Here is a 23,855-nt window from a genome sequence, read left to right on the forward strand (position 1 = left end):
TATTTGGCGGCGATTAGGATAGTGATATGGTCACAGGCGATAGTCGGTACTAAAAAAAACTTCACTCCGTTATATATAAAAAAATCTCTATCTTTATTTGAGCTCGGCGGATTTACAAGTACCGTACTGTATCAGTGCTCGCAGAGAAGTGTCTATTATTCTCTCGCAATACCTGACTTCATGCTAGGAGAAAACTATTTTGTTTCTCGATCATTCAAGAAGGTTCCGATTTAAAAAAATAATCTTTCGGCTTATTCTACCTAATTTCCTGCATGATGTGCAACGGTTGCCTCTTCTGACGTATTTCAGCATGTGCACTATTGCACCTGACTGCAGTGTCGGATTTTAGCTATCTATTATGATAAATATAATCAGACTTAAACCGTAATTGAAATAAAATCCGAGATCGCCAATTATTACTCGCTTTCTATTCTGTTCGTCGCTTTAACCGTCTCGTATCTGTCTCTGTGTTATCCTTTTTTTTTTAACTCGAACAGCTGAGCAGGTCTCCAATATTCGCGTGTATTTTCTCGCGATTCCGAGAACGCGATATTCTCCCGATGAAAATTAAATATTTTTTAAGTGCATTTTCAGCTGGAGTAATGGCGATATAACCATCACATAATAAATGAAAAAATTAATATTGTATTGTCTGAAAAAGTTACACAAGGAAAATAGAAAAAGTAATAAAATAATAAAAGAAACGTTTGATCATCGAAATGAATAAGCAAGAAAATATATTGGTTGTAATTAGTAAATAACAGTTTAATAGTAACGAATTAGTTGCATTTAAATCAATTCAGATTATGACGATTAAATTGCATTTGTCATCGATGTAGAACTATTTAAATGTAGAAGAATCCTTATTATGTTTCTTACATTAAAATTACGGAAAGAACAGTTATTTATATATGTACGTGAACGCTTTAAAAGCCTAAACTCTCTCTATTTCCCTCCCTCTCTCCCCCCTCTCTCTCTCTCCTACATCATATATTTCTTTCAATTATGCGAGAAGTTTCCGTGACATGTTTTCCGTGTCAATCGCTTGCTTAATGAGGAATCAAGAGGACCTCGAGCTAAGGGAATGAAAGATTTAAAAGATCGTGGAGAGCGTTGCATCGTTCCCCTATGTGTCGGCTTTTCTCCAATCTTATAATCTTCCCCTTTCGACGTTCATTCTTTTTCATGTCTTTAATACTTACGCTTTTTTCTAAAGCACGTTTGTCGAGCAATCACATTCATTACGTGGCCTTTTCTTGAAAAGGCAATTTGTCTCTTAAGCTGCATAGGCGATCTTATCTTCAACGTACATTCCACATGGTGGCCATTGTAAATAAATCTTTCTGCATGAAAGGTTGGTAGTTGAAGAATCAATTTATTATGAATTTTATGAGATGCAATTTTAAAGGGTGTTTTGACCGATAATAACTTATTTATATATGATTTTTAATTTTTAAAAATTTTTGTATAAAAAATATTATATATTTAAAGTACTAAATGTTCTTATCAAATTTCATATTTTAATTTTTAGTGTATTTGATATTCCTGCTATCTTTATAATCTTTTATATTTGATTTTATTCCTTTGTTTTTATAGTTCTTTTTTTGTTTAATACATATTGTATCATGTTGATGCATGATCTTTTTAATACTGAATGAGTGAAAATATCGATACTTCGATAAATTTAAACATTTCAACAGACTTGAGTTTGGCAACGCTTCGAGCTTCTACACGCTAATTACCCCGTAGTTTCACGCATGTTTGACTTTCTCGACTAACGTAACTCGTTGTCGGAAACGAGAGGTGTCTCCGTCGTGTATCGCTCTGGCGAAATCGCGGTGCAAATTACCGAGAGCAATTAAGATCGTTAATTACTGACGTCAAAGTGCGTGTCGCTCTTCTCCAGTACAATGGGAATTCATGAAGAAAGGCACGCGTTCTCTTCATCAGATACGGAAGGCTATCGCAGTCTATCATCTACGATAATTATAATTAACATGCGAATCGACATTGGAAATGCAATGTTACATCGACATATATATACATATAATATATACATATTACATACATAGGCATATACATATGTACACACATAATACAGAGTAGAATTTCTCTTCAACATAAGTCAAGAAGGAGACTTGGTTTACAACTACGATCTTACTTCACTCCATTCATCTATACCTTTATCGCGCGCTCTATTTAAATACTTAATTAAGTTAAAACACTACACCCTATCTCTATATCTGTTTCTCTGCCGTTCTTTCGCTTTATCTATATCTTATCTATATTATCACAGCCATATACAAATCTTAATAAACTTACTTTATTGCCTCTGTGTATACTTGTCTTATTCTGTTCTTATTGCATCTGCTTCTATCATATCTCATACCCTCCTTCCTTTTTCTTTTTTTTCTGTGTGGGTTCTTTGTTCCTATCTTTCCATAATTTTTTAGTATTTTTTCGTTTGTTTTATCTAACTCCTCTTCCCATAATTTATTTCAGATCTTTCTTTCCTCTTTTCCTAATTTATATATATATATACACATTCATATATATATATACACATATACATACAGATAGGTATATATAAATATATATATATATATTGCATATATTTATTATTTTCTAATACTACTGTAAATTGTTTTAAGTATTAATCGAAGGATTTTTTTATGACACTTCTTAAGCAGCTTTTTTCCTCAGAGCACATTCTCGCATCGTTTCTTTCCTGAGAAATCGCGTGCTCGCAGTCAATTCAATACTTATCGGTGCACGTGTCACCTGGTCTATTTTCTTTGTATATGCAGTCGTTACTTGTACTGCTTACTCACTGCAAATGGCTCATACAATCGCGCGAACTTTATCTTTTTCTTTTCGTGGAACAAGTGCTTTTATGCGATATTGGACTCCCCGATTCGTCATTTAATGACGCGCACTGTTGGATCGAAGTTGCTATAGCCTACGGGACTGCAACTACGCCGTGTTGAATAAACAAATCGAAAGCATTCATCGTTTCTTTCAAGCTTTTCCGAATACGCGAAGTAGGAAACTAATATTATTCTTTCGGTAGTCAAGTTATTCTTTACCTCATGAAGTTGTGCAAAATTACAGTTCGTGAAGAAACAAGTAAAACATTTCTCTTGCTTTTTGAAATAACTTTTTTCTTCTAAAAAAACGACAGCTGGTCGTATATATAGTGCTTTTTAATAAATAATAATCTATTTAAATTATAAGTAAATAAATTTTACACAGTCTCTTTTTTATAGTATTGATATTCTGAGAAAAGAGTTTCAAGATTCTAATAGAAATAATTGATAACTCGATCATTTCTCCAATATCTTTCAATTATCTAACGAATAAAAACGATATTTTGTACTTTCACAGTTTCATAGAAAATTAATAGGACACTTGGCGTTGTTCACTTTATTCCTTTTTTGTTATTCTGTATAAAATTGCTTTACCTACTTCTATATTACTTTCTTTTACATATAAAATTTGTAATTGATATTAAAATTATGTGAATGTATCAATTATACATATAAAAAATATGTATTAAGGAAAATGGATCGTTAATATTTTTTGTTATACTGAAGCATTATTTAAAATCTCGCAAAGTGTTTGAGATTTTCGCACGCAGATGTTTCTAATCTTTCTAGGAGCAGAACGTTATAAACCGAGATTGACATCGAGTGAAATTGGTGGGGAGTAATCCGTTAACAAGTGGGGGAAATGGGTCTTCAGGAAATAAGAAAACTTTTGTTCCCGATCGACCGTTACCCTCGGCATTGCGATAAGAGACGAAAGAGAGATGATCGCCGCCTCTCTTTTTTTTTTCTTCGCTCGCCCGTTCACCATCCTTCGCTTTTTCCGATGCTCGCCGGCTGCACGAAGTCATTTTCTTAAGAGGGGGCCGACGAGATGCGTCGGGGGCACGTTTCAAAAGCACCTGGTTTTCTCTTGCTCGATAAATCGTACATTCCTCTCGTTTCACTGCCGCCACGATCTCGTTATTTTCGTCCTACTAAGTATTTTTCCTTCTTCGGATCCTGTAAGAACGTGAACTGCCGAGGATCGCTAAGGAGGATTCCTAATCACGTAGAGATGCTTACTTTCTATTAACGAAACGTCATTTAAATGTCTTTGCCTTTGATGTTGGTACGCTAATTTGTACGTTCGCCAAATCGGTTCATTTATAATTATTAGTTTTATACGGTATTATTTCTCTTTTATGGTAAACATTTAAGAACGTCTATTAAGCTGATGACAACTACTGCAGCATAATCGAGATATAATGCAGATATAGATTTAGTGATTTTTTTTGTTGCTAATTTGTTACTTTATTCGCGATTTTTATTCTTCAGTCTTAGCTGTTTTGATAAAAATAGGGACTGTGTCAACTTAAGCTTACAATAGAAGCACATAGAAAAAGGTCAGAAAGTAAAAAAACAAAACGTATCTCTTCAGTGCTATTTATTGCTAATTGATCACCGGCAAGAGAAAGATGGTTGTATCTATTATATTTTATTCAGAAAAATTATCCCGCAATTATTATGCATTAGATATTAATATCATTAGATATCTTGATGAATTATATCTTTTTGACTTTGATGCTTGACATTTTAATTAAACTTTCTTGTTTAATTAAAATGCACTTTCTGATTTTCTTACTCCATCCCCAAAATTTTTGAAAACTATCAGATACTCTCTCTCCTCTCTCCCCACGTCACCATAATCCTATTTAAATTACAAATTCAATGAAAACTGTGATAGATTGTGTCTCTAATATTAATTAATAATGAAACAGTATTTTGAATTGTTTCTAAATTATTATCAAAGATGTTCATAAACTGAATAATGTGGTTAATAATAATTAGTAAATTACATCATTATATTAATATTAATGGACAGCAGTTTGAACACAGATCTGTAAAGTTGGCATTCCTAAGTGAATTTTCAAAAATTGTGGAAGTGCCAACAGACTTTTAAAATGGCTGTTTTAAGAAATAGATGATAATAAAATAAGACATTCATTAAGTTGACATAATTATAAGCAAATTAGAAATAAAAAAGCATTAAACTTTTGTCTGTTTTTTATTTGATTGAGTCTCAAATAATAATAGGCTATGCCTAATATTTTTGAAGATATTTTTAATACAATTTCTGGAAGTGCAGTTTGCAACGCTGCGCATTATTATGCTTGATTGTTATCGTGCGTTCTCGGCAATAATTGTTCCGTGTCGTTGCACTAATTGCACCTTTCCCTTCGATCGAAAGTAGATTACGTTGCGTGCAAGAGGTGCTCTCACCTTGAGTCTGAGAAGATAATCGTTACAATTATGCATGGTGAATACTGTCTCTTGCGTATAATGTCTCGTTTCTTGGTACTACGAATAGTAGTTACAATAGCAGACAAATGTCTATAGAAAGATGAATTAAAAGCGAAAGAAATTTATAATTATTTTCCAGAGACAATATTAATTAGAAAAGTTGAATGCCAGGAGAGACAAAATTATTGTATGTAACTATTTTTATGTATTTGTAAATTATAAATAGATCTTAAATATAATTTTTATCGTAATCAACAGAGAAAGAATTTGGCACTATATACGAAACATATTCTTTTTAAATGATTTTTTCTTCTACATATATAAATAAGAAATATATATAACAGGTGTAGAAGTTTTTTGCAATGCATACAACTTAAAAAATTTGAAAAGTTTATTGCCCCTTATGATATATTTCTTTATTGTTTACCGTCTCAAGTACGTTTTATCATATATCTGTTATGTTAATAATCAAATATTTTATTTATTTTGTTGTAGGCCTGGGAGAGGCTCAAGGAAGAAGCCACCTCCGCCACAATCGCCGGACAGCGCGGAAGAGGAGGAGGAGGAGGTGGTGGAGGAGGAGGAGGAGGTGGTGGGAGGAAGGGTGGCGCGACGGAGTCCATAGTGTGGAAGTAGAGTAGGCATGTTGTCAGTCTTCCCGACAACAACGACGGGGACGATGAGGGTGGCGCGATTGGTGGTATCGCGGCCGCGTCGACGATGCTGGTGTCGTCTGTCACTGCCGCTGATGCTGATTCTCATGCTATCGCTATCGTTGCCGATAACGCGCTCGTTACCGGCCGATATAGTACAGAAATTCCACGATCCAGAAGTGGAACGCATGAACCACCTGGTAGTGGACAAGAACACAGGCCGGGTGTACGTAGGCGCAGTTAATCGTCTCTATCAGCTGTCACCGGACTTGCTGCTGGTCGTAAAGGAGGTCACCGGACCTAAGGGCGATTCCACAGCGTGCTCGATGCTAGACTGCCCCCGTGAGGCGCAAAAGCGGCCAGTCGACAACGTAAACAAGGCCCTGGTGATCGATTACACCACTACGCGGCTCATCTCCTGCGGCAGCTTATTCCAAGGCATGTGCACGGTGCGCAATCTGCACAACATATCGGACGTGGTGCAGGAAGTGAAGGAAGCGGTGGTGGCAAATAACGCCACCGCGTCGACGGTCGCGTTTATCGCACCTGGTCCGCCAAATCCACCGGTCTCTCAGGTCATGTACGTCGGAGTGACCTTCACGGGCAATTCACCCTATCGCTCGGAAGTGCCGGCGGTGAGCTCGCGTTCCCTCGACAAGGACAAGATGTTGAACATCGCAGAAGCTGCAGTGACAACCGGTACGCGAATGTACGTGAACTCTTTGTCGCGCGAACGTTATCCTATTAACTACATTTACGGCTTCAGCAGCGGTGGGTTTAGTTATTTCCTTACTACGCAAATGAAAAATACGGAGACGCCGATCTATCTGTCAAAATTGGTCCGCGTGTGCCAGGACGACGAGCATTATTATTCGTATACGGAGATACCGATTAATTGCACAAGTGACGAGCGTATTTACAATCTGGTGCAAGCCGCCTACGTCGGCAAGGCCGGTTCGGTACTCGCCGGCGACCTGGGCATCACCGCTCAGGACGACGTGCTCTTCGCTGTGTTCGCCGAGAGCGACGGGCCCAACAGTGACGTGCCGCGACCGCACTCAGCTTTGTGCGTGTACTCGCTTAAGGCGATTCGCCGCAAGTTCATGAGCAATATACAGAGATGTTTCAGCGGCGAGGGACAACGGGGCCTGGAATTCATCTCGCCGAGCCACAAATGCATATCAACGGTGAGTCATTTTGAACAGCTTAATTTAACCGCTGTTTCTTCTCCGACATATACGCAATCTCAACGATGTCACTTGACGTCTTGCTCGTTATCTGAAGAAAAACAGAATATTTTTCAGCGTTGTAAAAATTTAGCTTCGAACGCGAAACATTTCGAGATTTATGATAAATGTTTTTTTAAGATTTATCATGATTTGGGATATACATAATATATTATTCAATAGTAATTCTATCGCAATTAGATTTTCTTAAAAAGAAAACATTATTAAATCTTTTTAATTTATCAAGGAACTTACGTAGAGTACGAATACGATTTATCAATTTTAATCGCGAAACTTGGATTTAACAAAACGCAGCGAATTGATTTATCTTGTGTCAAGAGGCGTTTTCAACTATAAACGTGTTGTTATTCACTGCCTCGTTGAAATCTCTCGTTACTTGGTTCATTCTCTCCAATGTTTGCGGTGGATTGATAGCTCGTTTAAATGAATTGATATCTCGCAGTATGGCTACTGCCGGCTAACAATAACTTGCGGAAGGTACCTCGTGTGTACGGTACTCGATAGCTCGGCACCGCGAGGGTATCAGTGCCATCGCTAGCTGGAATTATTATAACCACACGGCGTGGCGCATGGCAGTGCATTCGTGGTTGTCGAGCGGCTGAATGGCCATCAGATGGGAAGACCACCTCCCGTTGCAAGAAGGACGCGATTCGTCCTCCTTGATTATTACGGCACGAATCAATCGGCCGCGTCTCGCAGGAAGCTCAGCCCTCTTTCTCACTCGTTCGCATTTACGTAACAGGTGGCATCGAAAAGCTTAAAGCGAAGGCAAGACGCAGAAGGACGCGAGTCTCGTATACAAAACGCCATATGCTCCTTTCACACGGGACTCGCGTCATTTGTGCATGCGAGAACAATCTTTCTTCGCAGCGTCCACTTACGATAGGCTGTGTCGATGCTTTTCATTTTTTTACCGAGAAATGTATGGAATACTTATTGTTACGTATAATGAATTTTAGACACGGACAACTGTTAATTTTACCGGAATCTGTCTCTGAAAATGTTATATTTACCCACCGTGCGCGATCTGTTAAATTGCACGTGTAATATTGCATTTAAACCATTATTTGCATTAATGCGGAAACACGCATCAGGATATTGTTTTATTTACATAATCGCGAAATATCAGCATTATGTTGCAATTAAAATGTATATTGTGATTCGCAGTGATAAAGTGGATAAAGTCCGTATATTTAACCGCGATTATTTGGCGAAAATATAGCAATGCGAGTTAAGCATTCGTCAGGAGCGTCACGAACCAATTTGATCAGTTCGCGCGCGCAGTCGAAGTTTATTATTTTCTGGGAAAGCGACCGAATTTTTATTCGTCTTTATGGTTTTCCGAGATCTCAATTGCCGCAATTAAAATTCTAATGCGACTGCGAAACCGGTGAAACCTTTCGCACGCATCGTCGACCAGTGCGGCGGATTCCATAATTTATTAGCGTACCAAGAGTATTTGATCGCCTTGCTGCAAAACGATTTTATTGCGCGCAGCCGACTACACAGCTATCACATTCCACGACTTTTTCAACGCCTCACAGACAGAAACGCAACGAAAACGCGCCTCTTTTGCGTTCATCACGTCGTTTCTGTCCGCAACCACCGAGGCTATCTCCTCACGATCGATCGCTGCCGATCGTTCGTCAGCGGTTAACCGAAACTTATACAAAACGCCGATGAGCTCTCGGTTTTGCTGACCGCTTTTCCTGACAATCCTATACGTATTTCGGAACGCTCTCGCGTATGAATTCTCCGAATTTGAAGTTGAGCCTTGCTTTTTGAAAATTTGATTGGATAATGCTGCTGAAATATGCATGAAACTTTGCTTGAAACTTTATTCTTGAAAATCTTTAAAGTCTTTATAACGGAGAGATTGTATCACGATCAATTTTTGTTGAAAGAAAGTTAGTCCAAATTGGTTAAAAAATCCACGTATAAAAGGAAACCTAAATCGCTCCGTGCATTCTTCCGACGGAAACCCTGGCGAATTGATTCCGCACGGATACACGCGACTTCGGACGAATTTCACGATTCATGCTCGTCTCAATAAGCGATCACGAGGAACGTTTCTCCCTATATAGCCATATTGCGAAGTCATTCCTCGAAAGAGGGCGAAATGGACTCAATATTGAATTAGGTGGACATGCTTATTATTTGATTTTGTTAAATTACTTTCACCGGATGATAAAAGGTATGATTAATTATCTATATTCTCTATTAATATAGTGAAATTAATTTAACAAAGCCAAGTATATAATACATATACATACATATAAAATATTATCCGTTAATGTATGTATTTAATACTTTAGTTTGAACGAGCACGGAATAAAATTAATTTTACACGACACATAAAAGAATAGAATATTTTGGATTATATTCCTGCATTTTCTGTGTATTATTATTTTTAATTCGCACTGTCGTTTTAGACCAAAAAATTCACATTTTTTCATTTTAAATATTCCAATGGTTTTTGACAAGAAAGTTTTAATTTTGATTTTAGTAATTTATTTAAGACTAAGTTCGTGTACAGTAATAATCGGATCATCTCTCGTGAGCAGCTAGAAAGGGTTAAACTGAATAGCAAAGTCCTTTACATTTTGCGAACTTTGAAATAATTAATGATATATTAATTAATAAAGATCTGCGAATAATCGTGTGTTCGCGCGGAGATATCCTAACACACGGTACCTACTTGTTAAGAGCGCGATAAGATGGTTGGAGATGTGCTTTACGAATGGTACAAGTATAGTTATGAATCCTCTCCTAGTTAACGCCATTCAGCACACATCTCCAAACATCTTATCGCGTTCTTAGCATAAAACCATAAACGCGCATCGTATTGAGTTTTTTCACGGGTACATACTTACTCGTAGACTTTTATTAATTAATATTTCATTAATTATTTGAAAGTTTGCAAACTAGCACTTTTTTTATTCAATTTCTACCTGCTCACGAGATGTGAATTGATTATCTATTATCGGATACCCTGTATCATACAGAATAGAATTGAGAAACCACACATTTGACAATAAACAATAAAAATATATGAATTTTCTAACATTCAAAATTATCGAAATAACTTCAATTTTAAAGAGTCTTTATTACTAGAAATCTTTATTGCATAATTTGTTTCACAAATATTACTTATTCTTTTTTGCGAATAATTCACGATTCAAAATGTGTGCCTTGACAATTTTTATTCAGTCAATTTATTGTAAAAATTCTTTGTTGAACACAGAAAGAATATTGATATTCTTTTATATCTGAAAGTATCCGTTAGAATTTTCACAAATTGATTTCTCTCTTGTCTAGCGAGAAAGTAATATTAGTGAATTGAACAATTCATCGTTATTTGTACTTCGCCAGCGCTCGATCTTAATTTGTCAGGAAATGTCGCGACGATTTCTCGACATATGTCGATTTATATAAATTTCACATTCTCAACGTATCCAAACCAAAAGCCACAATAATTTTCTATATAAAATAGTACATATCTGATGACGTGTAAACAAAGAGAAGTAAGAAGAATTGTAACACACTGATTGGGATGAATTATTCTGAGGAAAAAGAGGATATAAAAAAATTTTGCAAAATATTCCATTGGATACATTTATCTCAATTCTCTGATTTATTTTTACAAATTTGCGCAGTTATTTACAAAAGAAGCCATCCGTTTTTCATATCAACCATTTTGCTTCGGTATCGGCTGAATAATGTAAGATTTCTCTCTCTCTCTCTCTCTCTCTCTCTCACACACATAAAAAACACCAAAGGTTTCTGAACGGTGGTTATAACGAAACTTGCCCGGGTTTCGTTGCGCGGGGTGCACCGGCATGGCTTTCTCAAAACTTTACTGGAACGGTACTTAGGCCCGTTTCTACCAATGTAGATTAATTTTAATCTCAGTTCAACTTACTCTTTATCTTTTTCTAATTCTCGGAACTGGAAAAAGATGAAGAGTTAGTTAAACCGAGATTAAAATCAAACTATATATTGATAGAAACGGGCCTTAGAGAACCGTTTTCAGTACCCGCTTAAAGATGCGGAACACTCCGCAAAGTCTAGCGAAATGATATTCACGACGCCGCGCGAGATTTATTCAAATTTTCTGCATTTCGTCTCGCTTTCTCTTTCTCTCTTTTCTTCCATCGTGAGAACGTATGCCGGAACACAAAGGATTTCTTTGCGTAGGAAGGCGAGAAAGAGGCACAGAACCTGCTGAGAGTTAGTCGCCGGACGGAGATAAGCGGGCAACCATAAAGAAGATAAAGATTGTTTGTTTGGTCTAGCCGACGACGAGCTACCGTGGGACAACGTTCGTCTTTCATTTTTATTTTCTTTTTTTTTTTCTTTCGTCATTCTACTCCGGTCGACTCTTGAGCCTCCTCCTCTTCCTGTTCCTCTTCCTTTATGTCTTATTCGAACGGACAACCGCAAGATTCCGGTGAGACGGAAATGTACAAATTCACCGGATGTGTGTATCCATCTGACTGATCGAAGATCATGTTTAGTATTTGTGTATCTTACAATTAAACTACGCGCGCTCTTTTTTTCTCTCTCTCTTTTTCTCTAAAAAAAATATATATTAAAAAAATCACAGTAACGAAATATACATATATTCTGAAACTTGACAGCTATATTTTTTCGAAATATATCTATACCTTTGTTTTCCATAGTCTAGATTTACAAAAAATATTTGTCACTTACCTATAAGTAATGTGAAATAATTTTTTATATAATATATATTTTATATATATTTTTTTTTATTAATATGTGTTTTATTTAATATTTTTATATAATTTATATAAGACGTAATATTTATTTATTATTTATATGTATTTATATCGGAATAATTATTTTACATGAAAGTGTTTTTAAAAAGAAAAAACGCTTAGGACATTTTGCATTTGTTAGTACTGTTAAATTTTTTAAATTTAATAGATTAATTATGATTTATTAACGCTGTATTTACCACTTGCAAAAATTGCCAATGACAAGGGCAGCTGCAGTTATTTCAAAAAGAAAGAAAATAAACTGAAACGTAAATGAAAAAGAGAAAAAGCGGATAAAGAAAGGAAAAAGGGGAAGGGGCAGTTGGTCTCCTCCGCCGAATTTTGTCATGTGTGCACGACATGCACGAACACATGTTCACGTCTGTGAATATACTGTAGCTATGTGGATTCAATTTTTACGTTACAAAAGAATCGCGGCAAAAGGGTCGACACCGGGGGGTAGGACGAGGAAGGGAAAGCTTTCGAGAAAAACCCATTCGCTCAAATTGGATGGCCTCCTCTCGCCTCGACCATCGGAGTGAGCCTCGCAATTAAAAAGTTTTGCACGGTAAAAAAAAAAACTCACGACTCATAGATAGTGTAAATGTGATGCAGTTTCGCGGAATTTTTTTCCTCTCTATCCGGAAAACGGAATGGTCCTGCGTGAAAAAAATCGCTCGTACTCAATTGTTATGGAAGATAGAAGTTCAATCGATCGGCATAGAGAATGGAAGACGCAAGCGTGAAAGGGCCGAAGAACAACAAATAAGTTAGACATCGAATATATGCGAATTTCATTTATTTGCACACGAGCTTTTCACTTTGGCTGTTTTCCTTTTAGGAAACACAAAACAACCCAAATTAACACACTCAACACAGTTTGCCACAGTTAAATGGAATGTCATGTACACAATGTGTAAATTTTTAGCAACTAATCTTATAAAATTTACAATTAGCTTAAAATTTCTCAAACGAAGTGTTTTTTTTATGTATGTATATTACAAATGTATATGTATATGTATATTATATTGCGGATATGTTCTAGTATCGTTATATCGTATTGAAACTCACTCCGACTCTCGTCCCGAATTGAAAAGTATCGATTGAATTTAAACAAAATTGTACGTAGAAAGCGATGTATGTTGATTTGTGTCAAAAGTGTCTACTGTGACTCCCAAAATAAAAGGAAAGCAGCCTTCGAAAACAGCATAAAGGAATTTTTAAAAAAACATTAGTTTTAATCCTTAGAAGTTATCAACAATACTTCATTATATTTATATTACTTTAATAATTTACATTCGTAACTTTGTAATTTATGCTAAATTTTGTTAGTTAGGAGGAAGCACAGAACAGAAATATAACTGTTTTGCAGTAAGCTTGTAACTATAGATATATACGCTGTTCACACTAAAGCGAATATCTAAAATGACAGACGTCAGATTGTTTCGCAGCAATGAAATAAAATTCTCTCGGGATGAATTTTCATCAGGGATTGAAACCGGTAAAATTTCAGAGAGTTCGGATTTCCGTGCTGCAGACGCATGAAAATAATCTGTACATTTATTTGCGACAATGAAAACAGCGCGACTGGCTGTCTACTAAAATATATTTTTCCTTAACAAAGAAAATTTAACATATTGACATGGTCTGTAACTTGCATTATTTTTAAGTATGATAGATTTTAAAGATTAGGTAATTTTTGTTTCTGACTATTTGCAACTGAAGAGTTTATTTTTTCAATTTATTTGATATTACAAATATACGATGTACTTGTTTTATTAAGTTTTACGATTTTAAGTAATTTTGCAAAATAATTTATCTTATATTTATACTTTAGAAATGTTAGTTATATCAAAATAAAATAGTACGCGATTATTTTGAATTTGAAGTAAATATCAGTCGGTGAAATGTATAATATGGAGTTATTGTAAATGCAACCCTAAAACCGGATGCTTTCAATAACATGAATATATATAGATAGCACGGATATACGAAGTGCAGACTTCTATTTTACTGATTTATTCCGGGATATCAGTAATAATAAAGTACTTGTACGTTTGAGTTATATTCTATATATAGAATGTTTCGAAAATTTCATATGAAACAGCAGGAAATTATTTTTTGTTGAATATCATAATTTTTATTTGCTCTTTTTCTAACGTGTCATTTTTCTGAATTTTCAAGATTAAATTAAAAAAATTTTCTATGTAAAATATTTGTTCTATTAACCAAGCTAATTTTTGTTAAATAAAGACTAATCTTACTGTCTTAAATATAGCTTTCTAAAGCTTATTTTATTAAAATTGATTTTTAGTGTCAAGTAACCGTCAAAAATGTAGACATTAATTCCAATTTTGTGAAGGAATAATAATTGTTAAAACAAAAAATTTAATAGAAAATAACACTGCTAATACTATCATTATACAGGCTTCCTAAGACAATATGTATACCTACACTTCGAGAAGCCAATATCATCGACGTTAAAGTGGATCTATCGAATCTAATCGTTGTGATTGAAGCCCCTGTTGAAGCCCGATTGAAATCTGATATTGTTTCTTTTTCGCTCATAATTTATTGGAGACGAAAGCATCGTTCTTACGACAACAACATCGGAGAAAATTGAATTGAACTCAGAAAAGTAGAATATGATATTTTTCGGCATATTAAAGAATTCAGTATTTTCGTTTTGTTTTTCGAAATGATCTTTCCTGACCTTTCTATTTTTTCTCCTTTTCTGTTTGAGTCCAACCTCACTTTCGCGCTTGGAAACAGTTAGAAGTAACATTGCGGGATAGTGTATATACTAGACTTGCTGGGGCGTGGAATAGTAATTGCTAGACGACGAAACCTCGCGCAATCGTGCCCAGATACAAACCGCTGTGATAACAACTTCTCAAGTATCGGAGATTGAAAAAAAGGAATCGAGAGATAACCGGGATCTGAAAATCGTGGAATTCTCAAAGATTAATGTTGTAAAATTCAAGATTCTCGCTCGGTTTCTCGAGGAAATTGTTTTGCACAGATAACTTTTGTTTTTTTTTTTTTAGGATAATACTACATATACTTAAATACTATAGATATTTTTTCATGTATGTTTATTTAGGTTGGAATGTTTAATTTTCTTGTATTCATATATAGTATTTTTATCTAATTTTTTCTTTTAGAAGAATAAACATTTTCTCGTTTATTTTTCGACAGGAAAAATTTTTTTTTCTAATTTACATTTTTTTTTAAATCTCTTCTTATTAGTGACATTCTGTAAAAGAAGAGAATTAGGAATAGTTTTACATAAATATAATTGTCCTCTTCTTATATAATAGCGTTTGAAAGTAACGCTTTAAACATGTCAGTTATTAATATCCATAACAAATTTGTCAGTTGATTGAAACATCGATTGACATGTAGATATTATGAGGACGTTCACCTGATTGAATTTATAAACTGATTTGATCTATGAAAATTATTCCTAATTTAGTCAGCGACGTGCGCATATATCGCATTTTTTTTTGTAATAACGTCTGGTTTCGAAAGATCAAATCAACTCGCATACGTTTATGAATAATCATAAAATGTTAGCACTTTTCTTCCTCATACGTGTACATTTGTGTATTTTGTATAGCGTATCTGAACGTTTGAAAATTTATTATAAAACATTTTAAAAACTTAGATGTAAAATAATTCGAAATTAAAAGAAAAATACAACAATGGATAATAGAGTTGGTCATGATGATTAGAAATAACATGAATTTTTTATCTTTTTATTATAAAAACATTTTTATTTATTATATCGTCTATATGTTATAATATTGTCTCTGAATACACTCTTTAAGAATGTATCCGAGTTTTAACTCTTCTACAATATTATTTTCTACTATAATACATATTTTATTCTATCTTTCTTTTTATTATAGTATAATATTGATTTTTTTAATCTATTCCCTTAAAGTTTTTTGCTCAAATGCGACAAAATAAATCGAGAAAATATATTTGATTATCATCATCAACTTTATTATAGTTACGGGTGAATGAACACTATTCGATTAAAAGTTCGGCGAACTGGGTTAAACTCCCGGAAACACCTGACGAAAGCTTTTTGTAGAATCGTCGATCTACGCGAGCACGTATTGACGTCGGCGCGTTATATCCGGCACGTATTAAACTGCATTGCAATAAGAAACATTTTCTCCCCGAGCCGCTTCTGCATAAGAACCTAGAACGATCGAGGTACGGGAAACACGTCGCGCTTCGATAGAGTGCACATTATGCAAGTGCATCACCACGGCGATGCATTGCATTTGCGTCGTACATTTAAAACGTGCGAGTACTCGCCTTCGAGCATGGCTCGTTATTTTACGGTCGTTGCTTTGCGTACCGCTCATATTCGTCCGCGTTAACTTATCGTTTCATCTGCACAGTCATTTGGACTTAGCGAACTCACGTATTCAAGTTCGGTGAATAGCTAAAGGAAGATTAAAAACGGTAAATGATTTATTCCAATGTTAGAAAAAACTTATTTTTCAGTGAGAAGAAAAAAATGGAAAATTTTTAACAACTTGGACATTCATTTCTCGAGTATTCAGTTACAATTCTGAGTTTAGTAACGTTACCTGCGAATCTCATTGTTAAGGTACACCATTTGTGCGCATAATTTGGTAAAGCCATGGATAAAAAGAACAGAGAATATGGGTAAAAAGAATGAAATTATTTCGCTAGATTCGCAAAAAATTAGAAAACGCGAAACGGTAATGATGAACGCATAACGATACCATAGCATACAGATAGAAGATATTTCTTGTAGAGAGAGACAGAGATAGGGAGAGAAAAAGAAAAAGAGAGAAATTAGAGGTAGGAAACTACAGACAGAAATAGAACGAAAAAGTTGACAGCCAGCCAAAGTATTCATATAGATTGTGCGCGACGAAAAGTCAACGAAAAGAGGAAAAAAGTAATCTATGTAGAATGTATATATGTAAGAAAGATGTTAAGAGTGGGAAGTAAGAAATTTCGACTTTCGTTATGTTCGTTTTCCGCCTAAAAGTTTTCCGCCATCTGACCCGCTGTAGCAAGAGTTTTGAAAAGTAATTAACGCAGTTTTTTAGGGAACAAAGGTTAATAAGACACGTCTCCTGCGAGAAATATTTTTACGAAATATATATGAAAGAGTGGAACAGTACCGTATAAAATACCCATTACGTCTATTTACTTATTTTTTTTTTTTATCTACAGTGGTTTAGTATTCATAGTTTGACAAATTGACTTGGAAACTACGGAAATGTCAAATAATATTTGAATGTTGTTTTAATGTCTGTTGTTTTTTTTTATTTTTATTTTAATGCTCCGATACCGTTTAGCAAAAAATCGATTAATATACTGCCTTTATGTTACGAACAGAAATTGATGTTTTACTTTTTGATATATAATACTTTCTGCTATAATAAAATGTTCTGCTACTAAACTTGCATAAGCTTCACTAGTGCTTACTAAAAGGACACGTGTAACTGATATGCTTTGCTTCTGGAAACAGGATTTGATGCTCTATATCTAGCGGAATCGAAGCAAGCAACAGTACCGGTTAACCGACATGGAACGTCTCTATTCCGTTCTTATTCGATTTTTAATGGAGAACTTAATAACAGACCTGTACGCGAGAGGTTGGTTATAACGGTAAACTTGCAATCTATCTTTATAGAATATAAGAATTTATTGATCCTGCTGTACGTTCAACCTCATATAAGGACTACATAAATTATATTTTATTTTTTAACTCGAGATATATTAAACAAAAATTTTAAGTGTACAACGCTTAATTATATACCTACACATAATATAATAATATAAAGTTTGAAATATTTAATACTGTTCACATATTTTACGACTATTTTTGTATCTTATGCGCGATTCTAACGTTAACTTTGAACGTTAAATTTTATTGAGATGTTTCATAACTCTGATTTGAATATTCTTGAAATGTTTATTATAATATTTGAATCTATTGATATAATATAATTATTGACAAATTATTACAGAACGATTACGATTCCGTAACACACTATTATTTATTATGTTGAGCTTTAAATCGTTTGACCAGATCGTAAACTTTATTTGAGGTATCGAAAATGACATCTGTCTATACACTAGTGAATGATTTATTTTGAAATAGCGGGATATATAAATCGTAACATTATTAAGTCATATATATTTACCAAAAGCAATTTCTGTCGAAGTTTCCAATGTATAGCAAGAAAATTAAGTTAATTAAATATTATACATATATTATAATAATAATATAGTATATAAACGTTAATACATTAAAATTTGTATGTTAATACAAACTTATAATATATTGAATAAACGCTACATTTAATATATTTATATAAATAATCACACAAATTATAATTATTAATTTTTAATAATATTTGTTTAATTAAAATTGTGGATATCGCGAAAACAGTAGTTATATATACACATACATATATATATATCTATATATGTATGTATAATTTTATATGTACATAAATCTATACTATTGATACAAGTTTTATTTTTTATAATATTGAGAATAGTTTGGTAATCGAAATTGTGGTTTAACTATTATTGTGTGATAAAATTTTATTATGATGATAAACTTCATATGTATAACAATGAAAGAAAATTGAAAAACTAATGAATTGAATTTAAAATGATAATGTTCTCATTATTCTTTTTTTGTGTCTATTTTTTTCTACATATTCTACTAATTATTAAATCAAACATCGATATGCTTTTATATTTAATATTTATATTTTATTTGAAATTAGACTTTTAATTTCGATCTTATTTTCTTGTATTATTTTTTCTGAAATCCTAGATTTATCATATTGCCAAATGAAAATGCTTCTCTCTTAGCAAGCCTTGGAACAAGCATCCGTTACAAAGTTTCGCGTCAAACGAGTTTTCTCTCTTGCTATCGATCGAATCTCAGCTCGTTTATCTTACCTTTTATCTCACACCGATCTCGTCGTCTCGCAACGCCCACGATTTCGAGGCCACTTTCGAACTTTCGAATCATTTTCCGTTGTTTCTCCCCACCCTCGGTAACTATTTTTTATATTTATTATTTATTATATAAAATTTTATACTTTTTTTAATTCTGATTATATTTTACTTTATATTTCTGTAGTATTTTAATGAAGTTTAGCTTGCGCATATTTTTCTCTCAAGCATATTTTTATAAACGTTTATCATTACTTTTCTTTTTTAATTCTCAGGGAGTTTTCCCTATGATAACAAGAAATACACTTTGCCCCGTTTCCCTTCTTTTCTACGCTGACGTTTCCAGCGCATTAGGCTGCTTGAAATAATAATCGACCGCCTCTTCCTTCCGTTCGTCGCCATCGCGCCGAATAATCCGACGTGCCAGTGAAATTCACGCTCCGATCCCCGCGAATCCCGTCCCGGCGTCCAGTTTTTCGTCCGACCGACGCTTCGACGGGCGCGGCTCAAACAAATGCAAATCCGTTAAGCTTGGGACTAAGCTCAGGGCTTTTATCGAAAAAAAGCTGTGCCCTCGAAATCGGCGGCCCTTCGCGTCGCGACGGTGAACCGCAAGCTGGGTGCCATCGAGGAGAAGCAACGTTTTTAATCCTCGCGAACGCGTTCCAGAACCCCTGCAGCTTTCCCTAAACGACCACATAAATGCGCCGACGAGAAGCTTTACAAACGCGAAAAAATGTGTTGGCTCGAAATACCTTGTTGATATGCTTCTTTTTCGGTAAAAAAAAAATAAAAAATAGAATACATTGATTTAATTTCATAACTGTATAATTCCTTTAGAAACAATTTATTTTTATCTGTAATTTAATCGATATTTAATTTTTTTACATTAGTATTTTTACGATTCTTAAACAATTATTATAAAAATTTTGAATTGATAAAAGCAACAATTTATTTTAACTAATTTTGTCTTACGTTATTTGGATAAACTATTTTATGTAATTATTTTATACAAAAGCAATAAAAACCACTTTTTCTGAGCGATTTAATTAGCCTATTAGTGTTTATGATGAGACAAGATTTTGAGACAAATCAACAAGTTGAATCTTTAATTACAGATTTATTCCTACTTTTTCTTTTATTTGTAAAAATAAAATACTCATAACCTGATTGCTTGAAGAAGGATTAAACATTTAACTGTAGTTTTCGTAATTCACAATTTATTATAAAAATAGTAAGATCTGTGAATTTAACAAAAAATATAATAAAATATATGCGAGAAAAAAATCAATTGATTTAATAGACGCAAGTTGACATTATGTCTTTGATATCAGACATCGTTAAGATATTTGTTAGAAGAAAAAAAATTCAGAAAATGTCACGACATTTAGCACCCCGAATAGGAATTCCACTGAAATACCAATCTGTTGCCTGACACACTGAAGTCCGCGATTTTGCAGCCTACAATTTCGTAAAGTGCGAAACAGAGAGAAGAGTCATTTAATTTGCATACTCTCCCTCTCAAGAGAGAAAAAGAAAGGGATACAGACAACATTCTTTTGCACTGAAATAATAAGAATGCTATATTTATTCTTCGAGATATAATATTTTTCGATTATTGTGAAGTCATTGTTTGTACTTCGTTTGATTAGCTGTATTAAATAAAATTTACATATCTATTAATTAGATGGTAAATACAAGTCAAGAATAAAAGAAAATTATAATAAAATATTTAAAAAGTCATTTTTTTTACTCAATATTAATAAAGGATTACTTGACATATTGCAGCAAATAATAACGTGCAACTATTTTTGCGACCTATTAAAAATTTTTTTGTTAATTTTCATAAAAAATATATATGATATCTATATGTACATAAATTTTTTGTGAAGATACTTTACAACTTTTTTATTTTCGCTTTTTATATATACTTTTTAAAGAACTAGGTTTCAAAGTGCATGATAAAACTTTTTATTTTTCTCCTCTCTCTCTTTCTCTTTTCCTCTCTTGTTTTCTCTTTTTCTATCTCTTTCTTTTCTTTTCTGTTTATCTGTTATGCATTGAACCAATAATCACGCTTCCCGATATGGCTCTGGCACATTGCCCTGTATGCCATCCAATGAACAACCTGCTTTCGTCGCTGTAACGTTCTGCTATGCGAATAAGACGGAAGACCCATGAAGTTGCTTGTTCGGACTTTGATCGCGCGTGAACAACGCGTTCTATATTCGGAAACATTTGCTGTTGATTCACCCCGTAGAATACGTAAGATATGATATCACATGCTTGAGTTTATCGTTTGGTTTTCTTTGGTTGGATTTTCTGAGCAGTATTTTGCGCGACGCTACTTCTCGTGTTACTTAATATGATTCGGCGAGAGAGAGAGAGAGAGAGAGAGAGAGAGAGAGAGAGAGAGAATGGAGACACATTTTAAAAATAAACATCATTATAAGTTGAAGGCGTATTATCCGTTTGTAAAATTTAGTATTAATATTTACAAGTTTTGGTCTGATTTCCGAATGATTGGTTTTGTGTAAATTAAATTTATAATTATTATTGTGCACATATTTGTTTATTGTTTTATCATGCGAACTGTAATCGTGGTACGTATTAATGGATTTATGAATTTAAATTATAACGTTAATGGATATCGTGAATTTAATTTCGAACATTAGTTTATAATTTCTTATATAAGTCACTGAGAGGAATTAACGTGTATTATTTAAATATATATGCTATATACGTTACTTAATTAATACATTTCGAAATTTGACAAATAATTGTCAATAGATTCAAAGAAAATTTGTTTAGCACAAGTTACGTACAAATATTCAAAATTTCAAGTATTAATAGCTATTTAATAGTAGTATAGCCTTTATTTTAATAGGTAGGATTACTATTTAGTATCTAGGCATTAGGAACTTAACAAGTTTTTGAACATCGTTTTATCTGGCACGGTTTTCATAGTGTCTTACAGTTTATACCTTCTATCGCTGTTTACGCGTAGACACCTTGGAGAGAACACCAATTAAAAGCGTTTCAGCGTAGCGCTGCGGGAATAATCCTAAGGATAACGGTTAATGGAGCAGTATACATATAACGAACGACACTGCCCCTGATACTGCGTCGCTGGCACATTGCCTTCGTGCCTTCGTCGGAGATGAGCGTTCGCCTCTTCGGAGTTCCTTTCCCCGACGAGAGGGAGTCTCGGCTTCCGGTCGAGCGCACATTCTTGCTGAAGCTACGCAGATAGAGCGCCTGTTCTAACTGGGTTACCATATATATACTTACGTGAGAACACCGAGAAGCGAGCGTACCCTTTTTTCCTCTGCCCTTGGAGATAGAGTGCTTCGCAAAGTTGCACCCCTTTCCTTTCTATCTTATATTTCTTTTTCTTCGTTCGTTTTCTTTATCGTCCCCATTTCCTATACCAGCGTTCTCTCTCCGCTAGGTCGGTCAGCGTGACGCAACGGTATTATTGTCTGGGCGTAGAATGCGCCGCGCCGAGAACGGATAGCACTCCTTTCCCAGAGACGCGGCGCCATGGAGTACCTCCAGTCGGTCTCTCTTTGTGTATCTCTCTCTCTCTCTCTCTCTCTCTCGCATTTTCCTTTCTGCTCTCTACTGTCATTCCGGGATCATCTCGCTTCTTCTAATGATGAGACTGCGCTTGGTATGCTAAACGAAAGTGAAATGATCTAGATGTAATCTGTTGTTTGAGAGTTATACAACAATATTTAGTGGTAATGCAAGATGTTCTAAAGGAACGGCGCATTATAGATATCTTGATGATTTCTTCTACAAGAATGGTACTAATCTGCAGTTATATGACTTTAATACTTTCCAATAGTGTATTATAGTATTTAAATGACGTATACTTCTTTTTTTATATAAATTTGAAGAAACCTTTTCTCTCTATAAATTGTCACACTGAGAAAAATTTCTGTCTGAAAACAGATCAATTAAAATCGGAAGAATCTAGTTATATATATTGATCAGAATTGTAGTCGAGAAAACCAGACGTCCGATTATGATGACCGGAATGACTCGTCTATTTTTCAGAAATTTGTCTTAAAGTAAACCTACGGAAGTGTCACTCACCGATTTTAATGAAACTTTACATATTTGTACAACTTTGAAAAATATTTGATACGTATTTTTTTTTCGGCAAATATCCACTCTGAAGGATGGAAACTATACCCCTTAATGGTAAGGATAGATTTAACATATTAGGTGAAATAAATGTAAAATCTACGTTGACGATTTCAGCTACGTGCCGTATCTACAGTTTTTTCAACTCTGTTGAAAAAACGTAAATATCGACCGCTCATATCTACAGTGTATGTATGCGTCAGTGAAAAGGGAAAACGCTTGTACACCCGCCACGTCTACTCATGATCGCACGTAGCATGTGAAGAAAACTTTTGAATTTTATACTTTTGACATAAGATTTAGTTTCAGCGACCCAAAAACCCCCTAACCCATTTTACTTTTTAAAATTTTCAACTTATTTCACCTATATGTTAAATCTACCCTTACCTTTAAGGGGTAGTTTTTACCCTTCAAAGTGGACCTTTGCCGATAAAAAAAAAATACGTGTCAAATATTTTTCAAAGTTCTACAAATATGCAAAGTTTCATTAAAATCGGTGAGTGACTTCCATAGGTTTACTTGTCGGTGCAAAATCAGTACATTTTGATTAATTAAGAATTAAACAAATTCTATTAATGTGAAATTGACATGAAATAAAAATACAAAGAATTTTTCGAAATATCTCTGAATTTTTTATGTCTGAATTTTATAACTTTTTGAATTCAAGTTCAAAAGAGCAAAGATTCTATAATTTAAATTTTTATATAAAACGTAGAGCACATACGT

At 34.2% G+C, this 23,855-nt stretch overlaps 1 protein-coding gene across 3 annotated transcripts in view; it reads left to right on the forward strand.

Annotated features, from left to right (window-relative positions):
- The window catches only part of PlexA (plexin A), a 286,570-nt gene that overhangs the window by 82,314 nt on the left and 180,401 nt on the right, over window positions 1–23,855 (forward strand). For all 3 annotated transcript variants that reach the window (XM_018512215.1, XM_018512214.1, XM_018512216.1), the window contains one exon: window positions 5,823–7,167. In XM_018512215.1, coding sequence (XP_018367717.1) covers window positions 5,971–7,167 — 1,197 coding nt within the window. In that variant the 5' untranslated portion in view covers window positions 5,823–5,970. The remainder of the gene's footprint in view (window positions 1–5,822; window positions 7,168–23,855) is intronic.

The sequence above is a fragment of the Trachymyrmex cornetzi genome, unplaced genomic scaffold, assembly GCF_001594075.2.
Source record: "Trachymyrmex cornetzi isolate Tcor2-1 unplaced genomic scaffold, Tcor1.1 scaffold396, whole genome shotgun sequence".
NCBI classification, from domain to species: domain Eukaryota; kingdom Metazoa; phylum Arthropoda; class Insecta; order Hymenoptera; family Formicidae; genus Trachymyrmex; species Trachymyrmex cornetzi.